Genomic DNA, 20,739 nt, shown 5'->3' with positions numbered 1-20,739 from the left:
AGAAAACAACCTCTTCTAAACTTCTAAATCATTCTGTTGTATTTCAAGGGTCATTCCTATCTCTCCCACTGGTCCCATGCCCAAACACCCTCCATACATATAATTTTAATAAGACAATCTCCAGAACTCAGTTAATACTATAACTGTACACATGTATTTTCCATTTGTTGAAAACAAGTGCTCATGAGGGCACTTCAGCAACAGAAATTTTTAAAAAGTTATCCTGAGTTTATAGAGGAGAGGAAGGGATGACCAGTTATCATAAGCTTACCAAGCTCTCAAAGCTTCTCCCTTCGCCCCAGGGGGCATCATATGCTTTCCAGTGGCCTTCTTTCAGTTCCACACAGCCTGACAAGAGAACCCCAAAGCCATATTCCAAGAGCAGCCACTAATCCTATTGTCTTCAGAGCCCCTGATACTAATATCCAGGAAAAGATCAATGCCAAAATCCCGGGAACTTGTCTTAATAAATCCTCTGTGGGATGAGGTTGACTTGGACAATTCCAGCATCTCTGGGATTCTTGCCTACATTTATGGTTGAAGACATAAGCTCTGGAGCCAGATAGCCTGAGTGTGAATTTCTGTTTTGCCACCAATTAGCTATGTGACCTTGGGAAGTTAGTTGTCTTCATAAACACCCAGTAGTCAGCCATGGAAACTGAGTCCTAGAGAAATGACTTTTCTAAAAGTTGGGGGTTTTGTTTGTTTAGTTTACTTCTTTGAAAAATAATAGCACCTATCTTTAGGGTTCTAATGTGCCTTGAATGAGTTAATCAGTCTATATAAAACACTAGCTATTCTTATTATGAATCCTCAGCAAAATCTTTTGCTTTCCCTAAAATAACTGATAAAAGCCCCAAACCAATATGTGTTTAAGTGTACATAAATGATCCTCTCAATCCTTGGAAACAGAATATATCTAAGAGAAGATCTCTTAAGGCAATGCAATGCAAAAGAAGGTACTCTTTTACTGATTTTCTGTCTAGTGAGGCATCTCAGAGCCCTGAAGCTGTGATGTTTAAACACTAGAGTTTCCCACACAATGATCGGGATTTCTAAGCAGCCAGCACAGGAAAGAAACCATTGTTAATCCTCAGACTCTCACAACAACCAATTCCACATTTGACTGAAGTCAGTGAAATATAACATAAAAATTTTTAAAAAGACATAACAACCAATTCCACGTTTGACTGAAGTCAGTGAAATATAACATAAAAAAATTTTAAAAGATTTTTGCATTGAAATCATCCTTGCACATTTCTAGAAGATTTTATTTCCCTTACTGAAGAAATGTTGGTGGTCATCAACTGATCATCTGATTAACACACTATTGTACACAAAGCATTAGGGAACAGAAAGAACTGTATAATATGTGAAACTTTAATTCCAACCACCAACAAAGGCACCTTGTCATGCTTTCCAAAAAATATCAAGCCAGGATTGGAAGGACTTTTAACTCTGAAATACATGCCCTTTATACCAGGTATACATGGCCTTTATAGCATGTATAGACAATCTCCCCTGTAAATAGCTTTGTGATCACAAAGCATTCTTATCTAATGTTTGCATACTGCATTATAAGCACCAAGAACTGCTCAGGTCAGACCAGAGCTGTTAAAATTTCCAAAACAGTTAATTTCATCCATGATCTCCCAAATTCGGCAGTATCATTTTATAGCATCCTAATGGATCCATAAGACTGATAGGATTTTTTGAATTTTTATAGCTGTAAGATTTTGAAATCACAGGACCAAAACTATTAACATCTAACATGAACCAGAACAGCATAATTATCATAATTCATGCTTTTACATAGCTATCAAATTTTCAAAGTACAACATTTGTACAAACAACTACCTGAGACTCGCTTAAAGACTAGTGATTTGGACATTTTCAAAAGCTTGCCATTTGAGACAGATATAACAGCAACAATTTCAAAATTCTTTATTAACTTTACAACAGTGCTATTAATTTCATTCTTAGGATGCTCTATATTCCTGGATCTTTTCAACACATTTAATGAAAATTGTTTTCCCTTTATCAGTATCTCACTATTACTACAAACAAGAAAATTTCCAACTAGTGACCCCAAACTCCACTTCATCGGGTTAACAAACATGTAACTATACCAAAGAAATAAAATAAATTTGAGGTGAATATTATAAAAATAAAAATCTATGAGGAAAAAACAATGCTTCTTCAAACAAGCACCCCAAGCTAAGTCTTACTGAAAGAGAACCACTCATGTCTTGAAATTGTATATCACAATATCAATTAGCTTGAAATTAGAAATTCTTTAAAAAGAAAACTCTGTCATTCTCTTTGGCTTACCTCATCATCTTTGTACCAGGACAAGCTTTCAGCAGTAAGGACGAACCAGTATCCCTTAGAGCCTCCTTTCATGATGCCGATGTTGCTGATGGTTAGCCACCCCTTGCGAATCACCTACAAGAGAGCACAGATTGGCAGAGATGTTTAGTTTAACATGAGCCAATAGAGAGAGTACAGGTCTTGTACTAAGTGAAGTTAAAAACAAGATATAGATTGCAATAAGAAAAACACTGTTTCCCCAAAGCCCAATCTCTATTAAGCTATTCAAGATAATTTATCTTCCCAAACTACAGATAACCAGAGGGAAATCTCTCCCAACAAAGGAACAAAGTTAAAATTCCAGACGACTTCTATGGATAGTGGAAGCAAAGCAACTGAAACATACAGGAATTAAATGAGGCAGACTAATAGGCTTGTGCTGAGACTATTTATGGCATTGCTGCTACAATTAAAACAGATTTAGTTGATTGGGTGAACAATAATAAACTCTCCATGCCCACTGCCTCTTCTCCTCCTTCCAGTCCACTAGTCCATTTGTTTGCCTGGTTTGCATCTCATTAGGATTTCCACCAGAGACTGGCCACCAAATGGTGAAAAGAAGAAACTCAAGTCAACCAATTAGTTTCTTGTTAACAGCTCACAGATCTGAATAAAACTGGATGAGGGAGAAAGCTGAAACAATAAGTGAAAATTAAAAGTTTGGATGGGATGCCTGGGTGGCTCAGCGGTTGAGCTTCTGCCTTTGGCTCAGGGTGTGATCCCGGAATTCTGGGATCGCATCCCACATCAGGTTCCCTGCATGGAGCCTGCTTCTCCCTCTGCCTGTGTCTCTGCCTCTCTCTCTGTGTCTCTCATGAATAAATAAATAAAATCTTTAAAAAATAAAAATAAATAAATAAAATAAATAAAAGTTTGGAGCTTCTGAATGGCCTAGATTTATCCATCATCTACTTCTGGTTATTTGTCATGCTAAAAAATATGTAGCATCTTCATTAAAATCTTTAAACTGCTCTTAAATTTTAAAACATTAATCACTTGGATTACAGCTTTGAGTATTTACAAATGACATTTAACTGAAAATCTATTTTTTTTTCCTCATAGTTGCAAAGTTAGATTTTTCCACATGGTGTAGTTGACTATCTCCTCTATGCTAGATAATTTTTTTTGTCATAGAATCCAAAATGAAATACTGAGTAGAATTATATGATACTGTTCTAAATATTAAAAATCATCCTATACCTATAGTGTTCAATATCCTGGAGATCCTGAAATATCAAAAAAAATAGTTATTGAACAACTAACAAGTGTCAGTTCCTAAGTGAAGATGAAATACTCAAATAATAAGATTTTAGGAAAAATATCGATAGTAAGTTTTCTTGCTGAAGAAGAAAAATAAATCCTAGGGAAAATTGTGAAATAAGCCAAAGTTTTCTTAAATTGATCTTCATGACTCCCTCCACACCCTCAGTCACAGCCACCCTTGATTCCATTGCAACTTTTCCCATGTGTCCATTATAGCTCTGTAACTTTTGTAGACCTCTATGGAGAACCTCACTCTGTCCATGACTAAGGCAGTTCTCTCAGCTGTTCAAAACTACTTCTTCCTCTTACCTTCTACTTAAGAAAGGATACAGTACTTCTCAAAGTATGGTTTCTATCATCTATATTATTGTGATGCTTCCTAAAAATACAGATCTTGGGCCATCATCAGTTCAAATTAATCAGAATACATATATATGAAACCCAGATATCTATATTTAAACATGTGTCCAAGGTGATTATCATCCATACTGAAGTTTGATGGTGATTGCATGTACACATGCAACCAAAACTTCACTATGCTAGAGCAAGTAATCTCATCTAATTTTTAGTGAGAAGCAAGTGGGCAATTCATTTCACAATAACATTCTTATTGACCCTATGAGCTTCTTAGAAATAGGATACTAATCACAGTATTAAAATCAAAGTATACTTATTATTTTATCATGCACCTTTAGAGACAAAGGAAGTCTCCCAGATACTCCATAAAGTGCAATGACCAAATCATTGTTTCATTCACTGGTAAAAGAAGCTGGTTTCAAGAAGGAGAGCCATGAATGTAGTTCAGTGAACATTTCTAAAGAACTATCATATGTCGTGGAATGCCTGGGTGGCTCAGCGGTGGAGCGCTTCTCTTTGGCTCAGGTTATGATCCTGGGGTCTGGGGATCAAGTCCTGCATTGGGCTCCCCGTGGGGAGCCTGCTTCCCCCTCTGCCTATGTCTGCTTATGTCTTAGTGGGGAATGTTGGTCCATAAAAAATATAATTTCAGTCTAATAATGTAATAAGAAATGTATGTCAAGCGAGAGAGGGGGCATATGACATAATTTATGAAGTTGTCATAGGCTTTCTTTGAAGAGAAAGAGTCCTCAGAAGAGCCTAGAAGAGAAATAGAATTAGGTCAGGCCAGGGAGTACTTTACCTATTTGTTTATCTGTATGAAGAAGAACAAACAAGAATAAAATATGAAAGAGCCACTAAGTACAGAACATGTGAGGTGGGGATGAAGAAGTTGAGGTTGGGGAGGCAGGTGAGATAAAGGCAGAGTAAGTACAGGTCCATGAGATGCCAAATTTTAGTGATTTCACTCCCCCTGGCAGTAGTAAAATAAATTTCAAGTACACATGTAATTTTATTTTTAAATTATATATGGCCATAGTGTTAATAAATTATGTATACCATATATAAATATAAAAAGAAACTTTAAAGTCTGCATGAAGATAAAATAAATAACATTATTTTTTTATTTTGTGGGAAAATATATTTTGTGCCTTACATTTATACTTGACTATTGACTGACTTGTTTTCTTATTTTCTAGATAAAAATACATATAAGTAGATGTTCTACTATAGTCTCCTTTATTCTAGTGGATTTTGTACACTTTCTAAGGCAGAGAAACTAGCTACATAAGCTACTGCAATAACTCAAATGAGAAAAGACTAAAGTGTGAACTAAAACCATGGCATAGTAAGGATGAAAATAAATTAACTTAATGGAGAAATACTGATGAGATAAAACTAACAGGACTAATAACTGGATAAGAGAGAGATTAGTGGAGATAAAGACTCTACAAATGCACTGAGTAGAGGAGCCACTAGCCACATGTGGTCACTGGAACCCAGCGAATAGTTTCAATTCAGATGTTCAATAAGTGTAAAATGCAACTTGGATTTTAAAAATATAGTACAAAAAATGCAAAATACCTCATTGTTCTAGGATTTATCATAATAGTATTATGTTGGATATATTGGGTCAAGTAAAATCAATTTTTAGTAACCATTTCACTGTTTCATTTTATTTTTTAATGTGGCTTTCAGAAAATTTTAAATTACATATACAGGTTACATTTTATTTTTATTAAACATTGTGATCTTCCAGAAATTCCAAAACTCTTGGGGTTACCGCCTCAGAAGGAACAGAGAAGAAGCAAGTTTTGGAGTGTAGGGTAGTTGATAAATTTAGCCAAGACTATGGTGAATTTGAGGTACCTATGGGAAATACACATAGGGGTGACTCGACTTCTGAAGCAAAAATGGCAATGTTAGGACTAGACATGAAGACTTACAAGTCACCGATATATGTGTGTATCAGTTAAAACTCTGAATGAAATAGCAGTGGCTCCCAGTGGAATCCAGGGAAATATCAACATTTAAAGAGCCTGAAAAGGAATGTCAGAGAAATATAGCAATAAGGTCATAGAAGCCAAAGGCAAGGTAAATGTCAAGGACAGGGTAATCAAGAATGTCAAATTCAACACAGACAAGGATGCATAAAGTGCAATGTAGACATCATAGTGTCTTCAGCTAGGCCAGCTGCAGGGTGATGGTGGGAGAAGTCAGAGTTTATTGGGTTGAAAGGTGAATAGGAAGTAAAAAATGAAAATGATGATTGAAAAGAGCTCTATCCACAGGAAGATGAAAGACAGTTAAAATCAGAACACACACAGGACCAATGGAGGTGGTGGTGGTGTTGCTGCTATTTTGTTGTTGTTGTTTTGGGATTTTTTTTTTTTTTTTAGTATAGACAAGAATTGAACATATTTATTGTTTGAGAAGTAACATACAAAGTAAGAGTTTGGTGATATAAGAAAAATGATTCAAGGATTAAAAACATAAGAATGAAGGATAAAGAGTACAGAAAGGAACTGCCCTTGAACAGAAATGGAGCTGCCTCATCGTGTGCACCTGGGGAAGTTGGTAAGTAAGGGCAGATGTATGTCCTTTGTGAGGAAAAGGGTAGAAAGTTTAGGGAGGTTATATTTGATCTTTCCAATTCACTTCATCAGAGCAGAGATTAAATTTATCTGGAGGAGAGTAAGGGTGAGAAGTTGGAAAGGTGGCTTAATGAGAGGATTGGGACAATCAGTCATTGAGAGAGAGCAAGATGGGGGGGCACCGGGGTGGCTCAGTTGTTTAAGTGTCCAACTCTTGATTTGGGCTCAGGTCATGGTCTCGAGGTTGGTCATGGGACTGAGCCCCAGGCTCCATACTCTGTGTGGAGTCTGCTTCAGATTATTTCTCTCTCCTTCCCTCTCCCCCTTCTCATGATCTCTGTCCCCCTCAAATAAATAAATAAATAAAATCTTAAAAAGAAAAAAGAAGAGGGTTTGGGCTGCCTGGGTGGCTCAGTGGTTGAGCATCTGCCTTTGGCTCAGGGTGTGATCCTGGAGTCCCAGGATTGAGTCCCACATCAGGCTTCCTGCATGGATCCTGCTTCTCCCTCTGCCTATGTCTCTGCCTCTCTCTCTCTCTCTCTGTGTGTCCTTCATGAATAAATAAATAAAATCTTAAAAAAAGAAAGAGAACATAACAAGAATTAGTTTAAAAAATGGTTGGCAAAACACATCACTATAGAATTCATAGAAGATAACATTAAAGAAAAAATCTAGAAGACTTTGGGTATAATGACACCTTTCTGGATACTCATTAAAGACACAACCCATGAAATAAATAATTGACAAGCCAGACTTCATTAAAATTAAAACTTCTGCTCTTCAAAAGACAGTATCAAGAGAATGAGAAGACAAGCTATAATTGGGACAAAATATTTGCAGAAGACATATAGGATAATGGACGGTTATCCAAAATATATAGAGAACTCTTAAAACTCATTAATAAGAAAACACACAACCTGATCAAAAAATGGGCCAAAGACTTTAACAAATGACTCATACAGATGGCAAATAAGCATATAAAAGATCTTCCATATCATATGCCATGAGAGAAATGTAAATTAAAATGAGATACAACTACACACCTAATAAAACATCCCAAAGCCAGAAAACTGATAACAGCAAGTGCAGGATATGGAACAACAGGATTTCTCATACATTTGCCAGTGGGAATGCAAAATGGTACAGCCTCTTTGGAATATAGTTTGGCACTCTCTTATGAAACTAAATATATTCTTACCATGTAATCCAGAAATCATAATCCTTGGTATTCACCCAAAGAGTTAAAAACTTATGTACACAGATGTATGTTTACAACAGTTTTATTCATAAAGGTCGAAACTTGGAAGTAACTAGGATGTCCTTCAGTAGATGAGTAGATAAATATATCACAGTACATCTAGACAACGGAATATTATTCAACAGTAAAAAGAGCTATCAAGTCATGAAAAGACATAAAGGAAATTCAGATGCATATTGCTAAGTAAAAGAAGCCAATCTGAAAAGGCTATATATGATTCCAACTATAGAATATTCTAGAAAAGGCTAAACTATGGAGACAAAAAAAAAAAAACCCACAAAAAAACAGTGGTTGTCAGGAGTGATAGTGGGGGTGGGGGAAGTTCTGAATAGGTAGAGCACAGAGGATTTTTAGGGCTAAAATAATCTGCATGCTATTATAATAATGGATAAATATCATTATACATTTTTCCAAACCCATATATATAATATACAACTCTGAGAGTGAACTCTACGGTAACTACATACTTTGGGTGATGATGTGTCAATATAGCTTCATCCTTGGTTAAAAAAAAATCTGGTAAGTAATGTTGGTAATGGGGAAGGGTATGCATATATGGGGGCAAAGGGTACAGAGAAATCTCTGTACCTTGTCATCTCCATTTTGTTGTAAACCTAAAAGTGCTCTAAAAAAAATAAATTATTTAAAAAAAAAATAGTTGAGGGATCCCTGGGTGGCGCAGCGGTTTAGCGCCACCCTTGGCCCAGGGCGTGATCCTGGAGACCCAGGATCGAATCCCATGTCGGGCTCCCAGTGCATGGAGCCTGCTTCTCCCTCTGCCTGTGTCTCTGCCTCTCTCTCTCTCTCTCTCTGTGTGACTATCATAAATAAATAAAAATTTAAAAAAAATAGTTGAAAGCTGAGAATGAAGGCCATAGTTTGCAGGAACACAATTGGCATAGTTTAATAGTTATCATCAGCAGTGTTCTACACACTGGATGTAGAAAAAGAGACGATAAATGGAATTGATCCATGGTTCTGAATTTCTAGGCCCAAAGGACCTAAGTACATGGGTGTAAAGATGTTGAAGGTTTAGAGCAAGGTACTCATTCAGGTGATCATCCATTCAATCTAGGCCAGAAATGAAACCAGGAGGGGTCTAACAGAAAGGTAGAAAATGAAGAGATTGGTGATGTCAATGGGGTTTCAAAAAAAAAATGCAAAAAGTAGGTAAGTGAAGATAAGAATGGAGTTTTGGATATTTAAGTTGATGTGAAGCAATAACCTGCCTGATCCTCCTGGCATCATTGTATTAATTTCTCAAAGACGCACCACTATTTCTAGAAGTACTAAATGTTATAGCTAATAGGATATTTGGTAAACATGATTTAGTTCAGTGGATATATTCAAATGTACTATGTGGAAATCATGAGTTACTAATAACAGTTAAAATGAAATCTGCAAAGAATTCGCAAAAAATAATTAGATATTACATTCTATGGGATGAAATTCATTGCATTGCAACAAGCTTCCTCATTTGGAGCCAAAAAAAGAAGAAGAAGAGAATGACATCTTGCATGTTGTAAGTACACATGGCCACATCTCTTCACGGGCATCCATGGAAGTGTGTTCAACACCAAATGCTGTCAGCAAGTTAAGTTGCTGTCATAAAGTATTTAAGAAGCTCCGGCCCACTCCCAGAGGAGGGGTGGGGAAAGGAAGCATATTTGCCACAAATGAGCTTTTTGTTTTCCCAATGATAATCAGTTTAAAATAAGAATCAAGAAAAAGCAATTCCTAATGTACTTTTTCACAAAGGAATTGAGGGGGGGAGAAATCATGAAATCCATGTAAAACAGTGGAATAAGAAAGGAAAGGGAAAAGGCAAGCAGGAAAAATGGTCAGAATATAAGAGGTAAAAATGCTGAGGGGAAATAAAAAGAATGAGACAAAGGAAAATAAGTGAGAAAAAGAAGACAAAGGCTAATTAATAAAATTTAAAAAGAATGATGAGACAAATGGGATTAACTGAAGGTTCTCTTCATAAAGAAATATATAATATAAAATGTTAATTTTGCATTCAAATTTAAAATCATCAAAAAAAAATCCACCAACATTCGGTAGAATAACCATTTACAGCCTCTTGGTGTTTGAACATCAAATTCTGTTTTGAGTGTCCAAGTAAATAAGAGCAAGCAAGCTCGTAATTACACGACTAGAAGGGATCTTCAGAGCTGAAAGGGCATGTTCATGTTTGTAAGGCTGGAGGCCAACCATTTTAAAAAATTTATTGCCATAAAATATCACCCAAGCTTTTTTTTCCCCCAAACACAGAAACCCTGAAAGCCACTGCAAGACCAGGCATGGAAAAGTAGAACAGCCCAGCCCCCTCCCTCTGTGGCAAGCCTAAAGAGTTTATGTTCTAGCTCCTTCCCTGCATGCTAAGAGAACCCAGGCTCTGTCGGGGATGGCAAAACCTATATGCTAGTAATGAGTTCAGACCTCAACATCTGGGCAGCACACTGGATCATAAAATTAATAGACAAGGAATCAAATTATGGAGAGAAAAAAAAGTACATGTGGAAAAGTTCTAATGTGGCCAAGGCTTTGGGCCTTGAACTTTATTTGTGAGCAGGGCGTTTTAACCTTGGCCTTGCTTATGGTAGACGACACAAGTTTTTCTCAGCTCTGCAGCTGGCTTTAAACTGTTATAGCCTAAGTGGAGGTTGTAAATCATACACTGCTTGATATTTTGCTCTTGGTAGATTATAAAAGCTTATACACAGGCTTTATCCATAGATGAGTAGCTGCTTCTATAAAAGTAATTCATATATTGCCTGGCCTCTATGGGTAAATGCTGCAAAACTGCATGGCCCTAGCAAAAGCACAGGTCAAGCCAGTCACTCAGCTACTTGGGAAAGATCTACCTTTGCTAGCATCGGCACCCTCAGAATATAGTCTTCTCCTGGAATTTGGCTGGCAGAGATTTTTTTCTAAGCAGGTGTGCCTATAGGGAAAAGAGTCCTTCCATATACAGGCCTCATAGTCCTCAGGAAGGAGAATTTAATTTACTACTTTTGAACTATAAGGCAGCTGAGGCCAGCATGCATCACAGAGCCCTTTTAAGGTTCTAGCTTTAATTTATTAGGCCCAGGCCCAGATGGGAGGTAGGAGGGGTGAGATGGGCTTCCCTTGATGCCATTCTTTATCTGGGGCCAGGGTAAGAGGCAACTGTGGAGAACTAATCTTAACCTTGTATGGCTTATTTACAGACTCAAGAGTCACCCTCCACTGCAGCACAAGTTCTAAAGCTGGCTCTGCATTAATTATATAGGCAGGATGAAGTCTCCTTAGGAGGCCTAGGCTTTTAGACCAAGAAATTATGCAACCAGAGGCAGGAAGAGAAACACAGTGGCAAAGGAAAAATTAGGAAGTTTTGAATATGCTGCACAGTGGAGGAAGGTAACTCAAATAGGACCTGATGACCAGGGCTGCCACCACTGCAGAGTCCTAAACATTGTAACAGACAGTCATGTTTCTCTCAGACAATGTGTATAGATTTCCCCCTTGGTGGTAAAGTGTACAGTGGCAAAAATAACTTCTTAGGGAGAGAATCCCCCTCCCCCCAAAAATTTATAGTTCACAAACAACTAAAAATAACCTGTCTGACAGCCTGATAGGACTAAACCCAGGAGGTTTTCCTCCATCTAACATCTCTCTTTCAGATACTCCTAAATGTCTGCTATAGTCAATGGCCACACTTACAAAACAGCACAAGAAACAGTATGGTACTGGCACAAAATAGACACATATATCAGTGGAACAGAAAAGAAAGCTCAGAAATAACCCATGCTTTTACAGTCAATTAATCCATGACAAAGGAGGCAAGAATATACAATATAAAAAAGATAGTCTCTTCAACCAATAGTGCTGGGAAAACTGGACAGTTACATGCACAAAAATGAAACTGGACCACTTTCTTACACCATACACAAAAATAAACTCGAAATGGATTAAAGACCTCAATGTGAAACCTGAAACCATAAAAATCTTCAGAACAGAATACAGGTAGTAGTTTCTCTGATATCAGCCATAGCAACATTTTTCTAGATATGTATCTTAAAGCAAAGGAAACAAAAGCAGAAATGAACTATTGGGACTATGCCAAAAAAAAAAAAAAAAAGCTTCTGCACAGCAAAGGAAGTAATCAACAAAACAAAAAGACAACCTACTGAATGAGAGGAGATATTTACCAATGATATATCTGATAAGAAGTTAATATTCAAAATATATAAAGAGGTTATACAACTCAATACCAAAAAAAACCTACAAATTAAACCACAATTAAAATGGGCAGAAGACATAAGAGACATTTCTCTAAAGAAAACAGACAAATGGCAACAGACAAATGAAAAGATACTCAATATCACTCATCATCAGGGAAACGCAAATCAAAACCACAAGGAGATCTCACCTCACACCTGTCAGCATGGCTAAAATAAAAAAATTAAAAAATGAGTGTTGGCAAGGATGTAGAGAAAAAAGAACCCTCATGCACTGTTGGTGGGAATGCAAATTCATGCAACCACTGAGGAAAACAGAATGGAGATTCCTCAAAAAATTTTAAATAGAATTACCATATGATCCCATAATTACACTACTGAGTATTTACCCAAAGAACACAAAAACATTAATTCAAAAAGACATAGGCACCTCTATGTTTACAGCAGTATTATTTACAATAGCCAAGATATACACGCAACCCAAGTGTCCATCGATAGATGAATGGATAAAGATGTGGTATGTATGTACAATGAAATATTGCCCAGCCATATAAAGAATGAAATCTTCCCATCTGCAACAAGATGGATGGATCTAGAGGAGTAAATGCTAAGTGAAATAAGCCAGAGAAAGACAAGTACCTTACGGTTTCACTCATATGCACAATTTAAGAAACAAAAGAACAAATTTTTTTAAAAGAGACCAAAAAATAGACTCTCAAGTATAGAGAACAAACTGGTGGTTACCAGAGGGGAGGTAGGGGGGGTGGGTGAAATAGGTGAAGGGGATTAAGAATATACTTAATATACTTATCATGATGAGCACTGAATAATGTATAGAATTGTTGAATCACTATATCGTATACCTGAAACTAATATAACACTATACATTAATTAATTATACTAGAATTTAAAAAAATAATGTCTCTAGGACCTTCAAAAAAAAAAAAAAGAAAAGAGTACAGGAACATAAACGTAGCCTGGGATAACTACTTTAAAGAGTCTATTTGTCTTAATAAATTTGGTTGATTTGGAGCTAGTGCTGGGCTTATCTTTTGTGGCCCATCTTTGCTTCATTTCTGAAGTAAGGGACACGGAGACTATTGCAACTTCAGAAGCCCACAAAGAACAATCCATTTTTGTGGAGGCCAGCTTGTATGAGCATATGAGCATAGCTGCTGAATGAATCCCAACTCCACTGGGGCAAGACCCTCTTTGCCTGAAGCCAAGAGAGTATGAATTGGCAGACTTGAACTCGATGTTCCACAAGAATCTTAGACTTAACAAACTCCTGTGGTGATATCATCTGTGGACTTTAACTTTGGACAACATCAGAGTTGGGGGGAGGCGGTTCATTTCTATTTTGTTGATGTTTTATTACTGAGTCTTAATATATTAGAATCTATTTTTTAAAATATTTTATTTATTTATTAATGAGAGACAGAGAGAGAGAGAAAGAGAGAGAGGCAGAGACACGGGCAGAGGGAAAAGCAGGCTCCATGCAGGGAGCCTGACATGGGATTCGATCCTGGGCCGAGGGCAGGTGCTAAACCACTGAGCCACCCAGGGATCCCTAGAATCTATTATTGATGCCATTTGATCATTGCAGAAATCTCCATGCGCTATGAAAACAACATGCCTAGATATAATTTGAAGCAGAAAACAAGGTAAGGAGGAAACATTTAATCTTAAAGACAGACCGGCCTCAGATTGAATTTTACTGATGTACTTTTTTGACCCATTTCAGAGCCTTCTATCCATCAGAGGTGCTTGAAAGATGCCCAAAGGAGCCATGGTTAGCTTGGGAGGAGATTCCTGAAGAAGCAGGAGCAGGACTGGTAGACTGTAAATCTCCTTCCACAAAGGGGGCGAGCCATGCTCCAAGTGAACCAGTGGCTTAACCATTTAACCTAATGGAATTAAAAGTGGAGGAAAGCTGAGGATACTGCCCAGAGTGGGGGATGGAATGGCACTCTTGCTATTTCCTCACTCACTCCCCCTCCAAGAGGAGTAAAGGGATTTCTCAGATTGGAAATCTAGAAGGACAAGTTGGGAAATGTAGTCAGAACTGTTCTCTCCCACTTGTTCATCCTGGGAGCTAGCCTGACCACAGAGAACACAGGGCCTAAGAGAGAAAAGAAGGGGTTTATGCCTGTGGCTTTAGGAGATAAATTTAGGGGCGCCTGAGTGGCTCAGTTGGTTAAGCATCTGCCTTGAGCTCGAGTCATGATCTCAGGGTCCTGGGATCAAGCCCCACATTGAGGCCCTGCTCAGCGGGGAGTCTGCTTCTTCTCCCTCCTCCGCTTGTGTTCTCTCTCTCTCTCTCTGTCAAATAAATAAATAAAATCTTTTTAAAAAAAAAGATAAGTTTAATTCAGGAAATGTGTTCAAAAACCTTTATCACTTAAGACACTTGATAAGTCAGTCGACTGGTATTTACTGGTATTTATTTGCCTTTGATGACTCAGGCACTGTGCTAGGTGCCCTGCCCCTTGGATCACAAATGAAGGCCACCGTAACTATGCCCAGATGTGTCTTATCATGGACTGACATAATGTAAAAAATTGATTTTCACATCCAGTGAACTAATCTTGTGGCTGGGATAAAGAAGCTGTGAAAACAAGCAGGTAAGGTAACAACCTTAGAAGCATATCTAAGGTAACTGACAGAATAACCATTTAAGACATAAAATTATCAAATATTTTATGATAAATTCTAAAAGACTTTACAAAATACCACCATGGATGAATTGGCTAAGTGACATTTGTATGTTTGGATGTTCCTTTCACGGTTTTACCTTTCTAGGAAATCAGATTACAGAGTTTCATAAGTATCTAAAATAGGCAAAGTTAAGAATACAATTTGACTCCATTTCTAGGAACTCCAGGAAATAACAATAGCTAACATTTACTGAACACTACTCTAAGCCAGGCATTGCGTTAAAAGTACCCTGCATATTATGTCTTCTAACTCACAGAATAATCCTTGGAGGGAAGTAGTATGTGACGAATGAGGAAATTACAATCAGGCTCCTGTTTCGCTGCCAAGCACCTTCTTATATCCGACAGGCCTTCCTCATAGGAGGAAGCATAAATAAATAAATGTATATATTTATTTATTTATTATTTATAAAATTTATTTATCATAGGAGTTGGCCACTTTGCTCACTTTGATTCAGCCTCTTAGTATTTGAATTAAAGAAAATCTCTCTGGTGGTCTGATTTCAGAGCCCCAGCCCTTAACCCAGAACAGATACAGGGATGTTGGCTGGCAGTATTGTTTCTAAGAGCAAATGATTGGAAACAACCTATTTGCCTAAATGGAAACTGGTTAATAGATTATGATATAACCCTCTGATATTAAATTAAACTGAGGGGGTTGGGCAAAATGGGTGCAGGGGAATGGGTGATACAGGCTTCCAGTTGTGGAATGAATAAGTCATGGGAATAAAAAGCACAGCATAGGGAATACAGTATCAATGATATTGCAATAAACAATATAACAGGACAGGTATGCTATGTGAACATAGCATAATCTTTAAATTTGTCAAATCACTAAGCTGTACACCTAAAACTAATATAACATTTGGTACCAACTCTACTGAAAAGAAAAAAAAGGAGTAGGGTCAATGTCCAAGGTTCAGTCCATATTTAGGTCAATGGCTTCATTCTGTTCTGTGATTGCAGAATATACCCAACCGTGGTTAGTCATGTTACAAAATAATAATAATAATATTAATTATAGGGGCAGCCCGGGTGGCTCAGCAGTTTAGCGCCGCCTTCCATCCAGGGCCTGACCTGCAGACCCAAGATCAAGTCCAATGCTGGGCTCCCTGCATGGAGCCTGCTTCTCCTTCTGCCTTTGTCTCTGCCTCTCTCTCTCTCTCATGAATAAATAAATAAAATATTTAAAAATATATAAAAATATAAAAATATGAATTATAATATTATATTATCATTTTTATGCTTACTCTAGGTATTAAAAACAGAGAAGATGATATTTGAAGTTTCCCTATCCTCTATTATTTTAGAAACGTAATAAATCCTCCAGATTTCTTACGTTTAAAAAAAATAAGCAGAGCAAAAACACCTAATGCATGACATGACAAAAATACTTTTGTCAAGGAGTGCTAATATTAGGCAGGACTCTAGAGTCTGATTGTCTGGGATTTCTTAATGTAAAGACAGAAGAGACTAATATATATACCAAATGTTAACTATGATTGAAAATTGGTGGTAAGATATAAAGTTATATTATTTCCTCCTTCAATCTTCCTGTATTTTCCATCTGTTCCTATAATATTCATGCTTTTAATTATGCAAGGTGCCATCACTTATTGCTTGCTTGAAAGAGGCAGTTTCTTGAGATCCCCTTAAACATGTAATGAATGCAGCATGTTGGAGGACTCAGGCAGATTACAAACAACTTGGTAGTGAAATTACAGCACAACACGAAGAGAAGTAATTCTGGAATATCGTATGGGAAATCACCAGGATGAAAGAAGTCTGACTCTTTTAAATAAGGAACTCATTTGACTGAAAACATATTAATAGTATGCAATAAAACTGAATGAAAATAAGGAATTGAAATTTAATACCTATATCAAATCCCCTTTTTATTTGAAGATACAGCTGCCAAAAAGATAATGACTTTCTGGTTTCTCTACAATTTTCAATCTTTACCTAACAAAACTGACATGAGTTTGAATCATAATCACATTAAAAAAAATTTTTTAAGCTGAACTCCAAGTTATCGTTTCATGAAATAACCTCACAAGGGTCGCCTTGAGGAGTCCCCACCCCACTTTGTTTCTGGACTCCCCAAACCTATGAGGACTATTTCTACGGTGCCGCCATTATCCTCCACTCATTCTGCCCCGTGAAAGCACCTGAAACCTCTTTCCATCGAGACTGGCTTCTAGCACATCAGCCCATGCTCAATTTTTCACATTGCTATGGCTCAGCAGGTTATTGTATGATCTCAGTTCCCAAAACTACTCCTGAAGAACTTCTTCCCTTCTCCTCATATCCCTGAACTTGCTCAGTGGCCTGTTTATGCACTTTCTGTGGCATGCACTACTATTTCTGAGAGGCTCACTAAGAGTCAGCTGTTTATTCTCAGAGTTTACTCACCTAAACCTCTGCAAGATCCAGGCCATTAACCATGATGAAAATCAGGGCTCTACTTTTTTCACTTTTTTCCTGTGTATCTTTTCCATGTGCAGAGCTTCCTTTGAAGTTAATAGGAGCCCTCCATGTGGAAAAGATTCCAAATGATACAAAACAGAATGAGAACTAAGCTCGTCATCTATTTCTCACATTCAAGGACAAAAATATGCACACACAAAGGAAAAGATACCACATAATTAGCAAGGTCTGAGTAGAAGATGGACATTTTACCAAAAATAATTCAGAGAGCTTCTTTAAGAGAGACAAGGAAAAAAAACACCTTAGTAAATATTTGTTAGGTCATTTAATAGAAAATTAATGAATACCTTATAGGTATAAGCACATTGAAAATACAAGGATAACCCTCCAAAATAAAAATAAAAAATAGGCACAGTCCCTGAACTTCACAGAGCTTATGGACAAATGGGAGAATAGATAAAAGCAAAGACTCACACAGATAAATCCACAATTACAGCTATGGCTCGTGCTGCCAAGGATTGCTTCAGTACATGAAGAGAGCCCTGACCTACATGGGATATAAAAAAGATGTAAAAAAAAAAAAAAAAAAAAAAAAGATGTACTTGAAGATTTTAACACTTGCACTAAAATCTGAAGAGTGTGGGAGTGGGGGGATCAGGTGGTCATAGTGCAGAAAGAAAGCAAGAGTGGGCCCCTGCAAAACAAGTCTGGAGACCAGGCAAACCAGGCATGGCTGTGTCATTTATGTGAAGAAATTTGGTCTTTACTCCGAGAGGAACGGGAAGCCTTTGAAGTATCTAAAGTAAGGCAGCAACATAAGATCTGCATCATGAAAAGTTTCTTTCTAGATCCGGTCTGGTGAAGAGAATAGAGAGGGGAGAAAGGATATGGGAAAAGTGGATTGAATCCTAAGTCACAGACAATGATAACTTTGATAATGGGATGGAAGTGGACATACAGACAAGTGGACAGATTTGAGGAATCTTTAGGAGGAAAAATTAATATGACAATGATAAATCAGAGATGGAAGATGAGAGAGAATAAGGTGTCAAGGATGACATCCAAGGTTCAAGTTTCTGAAACTGGACAGGCTGTGGAGGCAGGTTCACCATGAGAGAGTAAGAGAGCCGTGTTTAGGGAGGCAATAAGTCACGAGTTCAATGTGGACTTGTCAAAATGTGAACATGTAAAACAGATAATTGGCTACAGAGAAGTCTTTATCAGATACACAGATTTGTGAATCATTGGCTGTGGGTGTGATTAAAGCTGTCGGTATGAAAACATGACATAAAGTAGAAATCTGAGTAAGAAGAGAAGAGGGCCCAGGACTGAGGTATGAGGAAAGCCAACATGTGAAGTCTGGGAGGAGAGGATGAACCCATAAAGGAGACAGCAGTGGCTAGGAGCCAGGAGAAAACAACAGAGAATTCCAAGTCCACAGAAGTCAATAGACATGGATGTTTTATTTAATAAGATGAATAGACTGAAAAGGTCAAAAGCCACTGTGAGGAGAAGTGAGATTCAAAGCAAAAAATATATATATATATTTTTAAATACCCCCCAAAATTGACTTGGGTAACATGGAGTTTATTGAAGAGATAATATTCAAAATATATAACAGCTAGTATAGCATCAGCCTGACCAATATGAAAAGGTATGGGGGTCACAGTGTGAGAGCAGAGGACTAGAGGCCCCCTTCTGTACCACACATTTGCATTTGGTTTCTCACTAAGGGGGAAAGTTGGTGGCATTCTGAGAAAGGAGCCTCAGTGTCTCTGATAATAGGCAGGCACTTGTGGGGAGCAGTTAAATAAATGGTATAAAGGCATTTAATATTTGAATAACCAATGTGGCTCCACTAATAAAGACATGCTGGCTGCACAACCATACCAGGCATTGTTTCTGTGGCTTGACGGAGATGGGAAACAGCCAGATTAAAATGCATGAGTGACAGAACAGAAAGTCTCCCAGGCAACTCTGATTCGGTATTGATAAATCAATACCTACACAACATCTTCTAGATGCAGAGAAACATTCCTCCAAAATTTAAAAAAAAAAAGAATTGGCCAATGAAGAAAACATATATCAAACAGATATGTTTTTTTTAAGTCTTTTTTTTAAGATTTTTTTTTTTAATTTTTATTTGTTTATGATAGTCACAGAGAGAGAGAGAGAGAGAGGCAGAGACACAGGCAGAGGGAGAAGCAGGCTCCATGCACCGGGAGCCCGACGTGGGATTTGATCCCGGGTCTCCAGGACGGCGCCCTGGGCCAAAGGCAGGCGCCAAACCGCTGCGCCACCCAGGGATCCCCTCAAACAGATATGTTAAAAAGTACCTGAGAATTTTCTCATGAAGAGAAGCAATGAGTTGTTATTCAGTCAGGCTGAAGTGTTATGAGAAACAAAGCACCTAACACACTGCCTTTTACAAAACAGCCATTTAAAAAGTGGTACCTATGATTATAATATGATTGTTTCAAAATCAAATGTGACAGAGAGCGATAGGTAAAAGCATAAATACATATCAGAGTTTCTGGGTAATATAACACTTTAAGAAAAAGAAATCAGTCCATGATACTATTCCAGTGAATAATAGAGAAGCTCCAGTAGGATTTCTTCCTTCTCTGGACATTTTATTTTGTTCATTATCTGAATTTAGCACTTACATCATCTTGTTTTGAATTACTTGCAATTGTGTTTGCTTTGCTTCCATATTCCCAATTAGATTACAGCTTGGTTGAAAGCATGGACTTTCTGAGTTTGTATATCAACTCCTCCATTTGTTAACTGCATGAACTTGGGAAAGTTACTTAATGTAACCAATCCTCATTTTTTTCTTCATCTGAAAATTGGAGCTAATACTCCTAACTCAAATCACACTGTGAGTATTAAGTGAGATGAATGTACATAAACCACTCAGTAGAATATTTGTGATCTGGTAAATGTTCAATAAATGGTAGGTATTATTGTGAAGTAGAGACTATCACTAGTCTGACCCCTGAAATTCAGGAAACTTCTAGTAGAAGTTTCTGTCTAAGTGTCAATCTTACCTTTTGGAAACTAACTAATGAACTGCTAGGACAGAAAAAGAAATATTTGAAGATGACACCTGTGCAGATGAATCAGAAAGTGCCAGAAGTGCCCAACAGTTACCCCAGACTCATTATAATGTTAAAATCCCCCTCTGGATATTTGTCCCAAACTTTCTCCTGTTGGTGAAGACATGGCTTTAGGTCTTATTCCCCCATGATCTCCTTGCTTGTACAATTAAAGTAATCTTGGGAGGCAACTCCACCTGGGTCAGTCTATGTCTATAGCTCACCAAAGAGCAGACCCACTTTGGTGGATCCAGTAACATAACTGTGGCTTTTTGCTCCTTTGGAATACTTCTACTTTCCCAAGATCATGGGCTAGTCAATAAATTATTGGTCCAATGGCTCTAAACCAGGGGCAGTACCAACACCAAGGACTTTCTGTAAACATGTAGCGGGCATACTGTACAGTCTGGGGGACATCTACTGAAAAAGGTC

The 20,739-nt window shown here is 37.5% G+C and overlaps 1 protein-coding gene across 7 annotated transcripts in view; it reads right to left on the bottom strand.

The window, feature by feature from the left end:
• Positions 1–20,739, bottom strand: part of DNM3 (dynamin 3) — a 553,762-nt gene that overhangs the window by 261,463 nt on the left and 271,560 nt on the right. For all 7 annotated transcript variants that reach the window (XM_077901675.1, XM_077901673.1, XM_077901674.1 and 4 more), the window contains one exon: positions 2,332–2,445. In XM_077901675.1, the coding sequence (XP_077757801.1) occupies positions 2,332–2,445 (114 nt within the window). The remainder of the gene's footprint in view (positions 1–2,331; positions 2,446–20,739) is intronic.

This window comes from Canis aureus, chromosome 6, assembly GCF_053574225.1.
Source record: "Canis aureus isolate CA01 chromosome 6, VMU_Caureus_v.1.0, whole genome shotgun sequence".
In the NCBI taxonomy this organism is placed as follows: Eukaryota; Metazoa; Chordata; class Mammalia; order Carnivora; family Canidae; genus Canis; species Canis aureus.
Note: the sequence above shows the minus strand (reverse complement) of the source record. Positions and strands in the feature narration are given on the sequence as shown.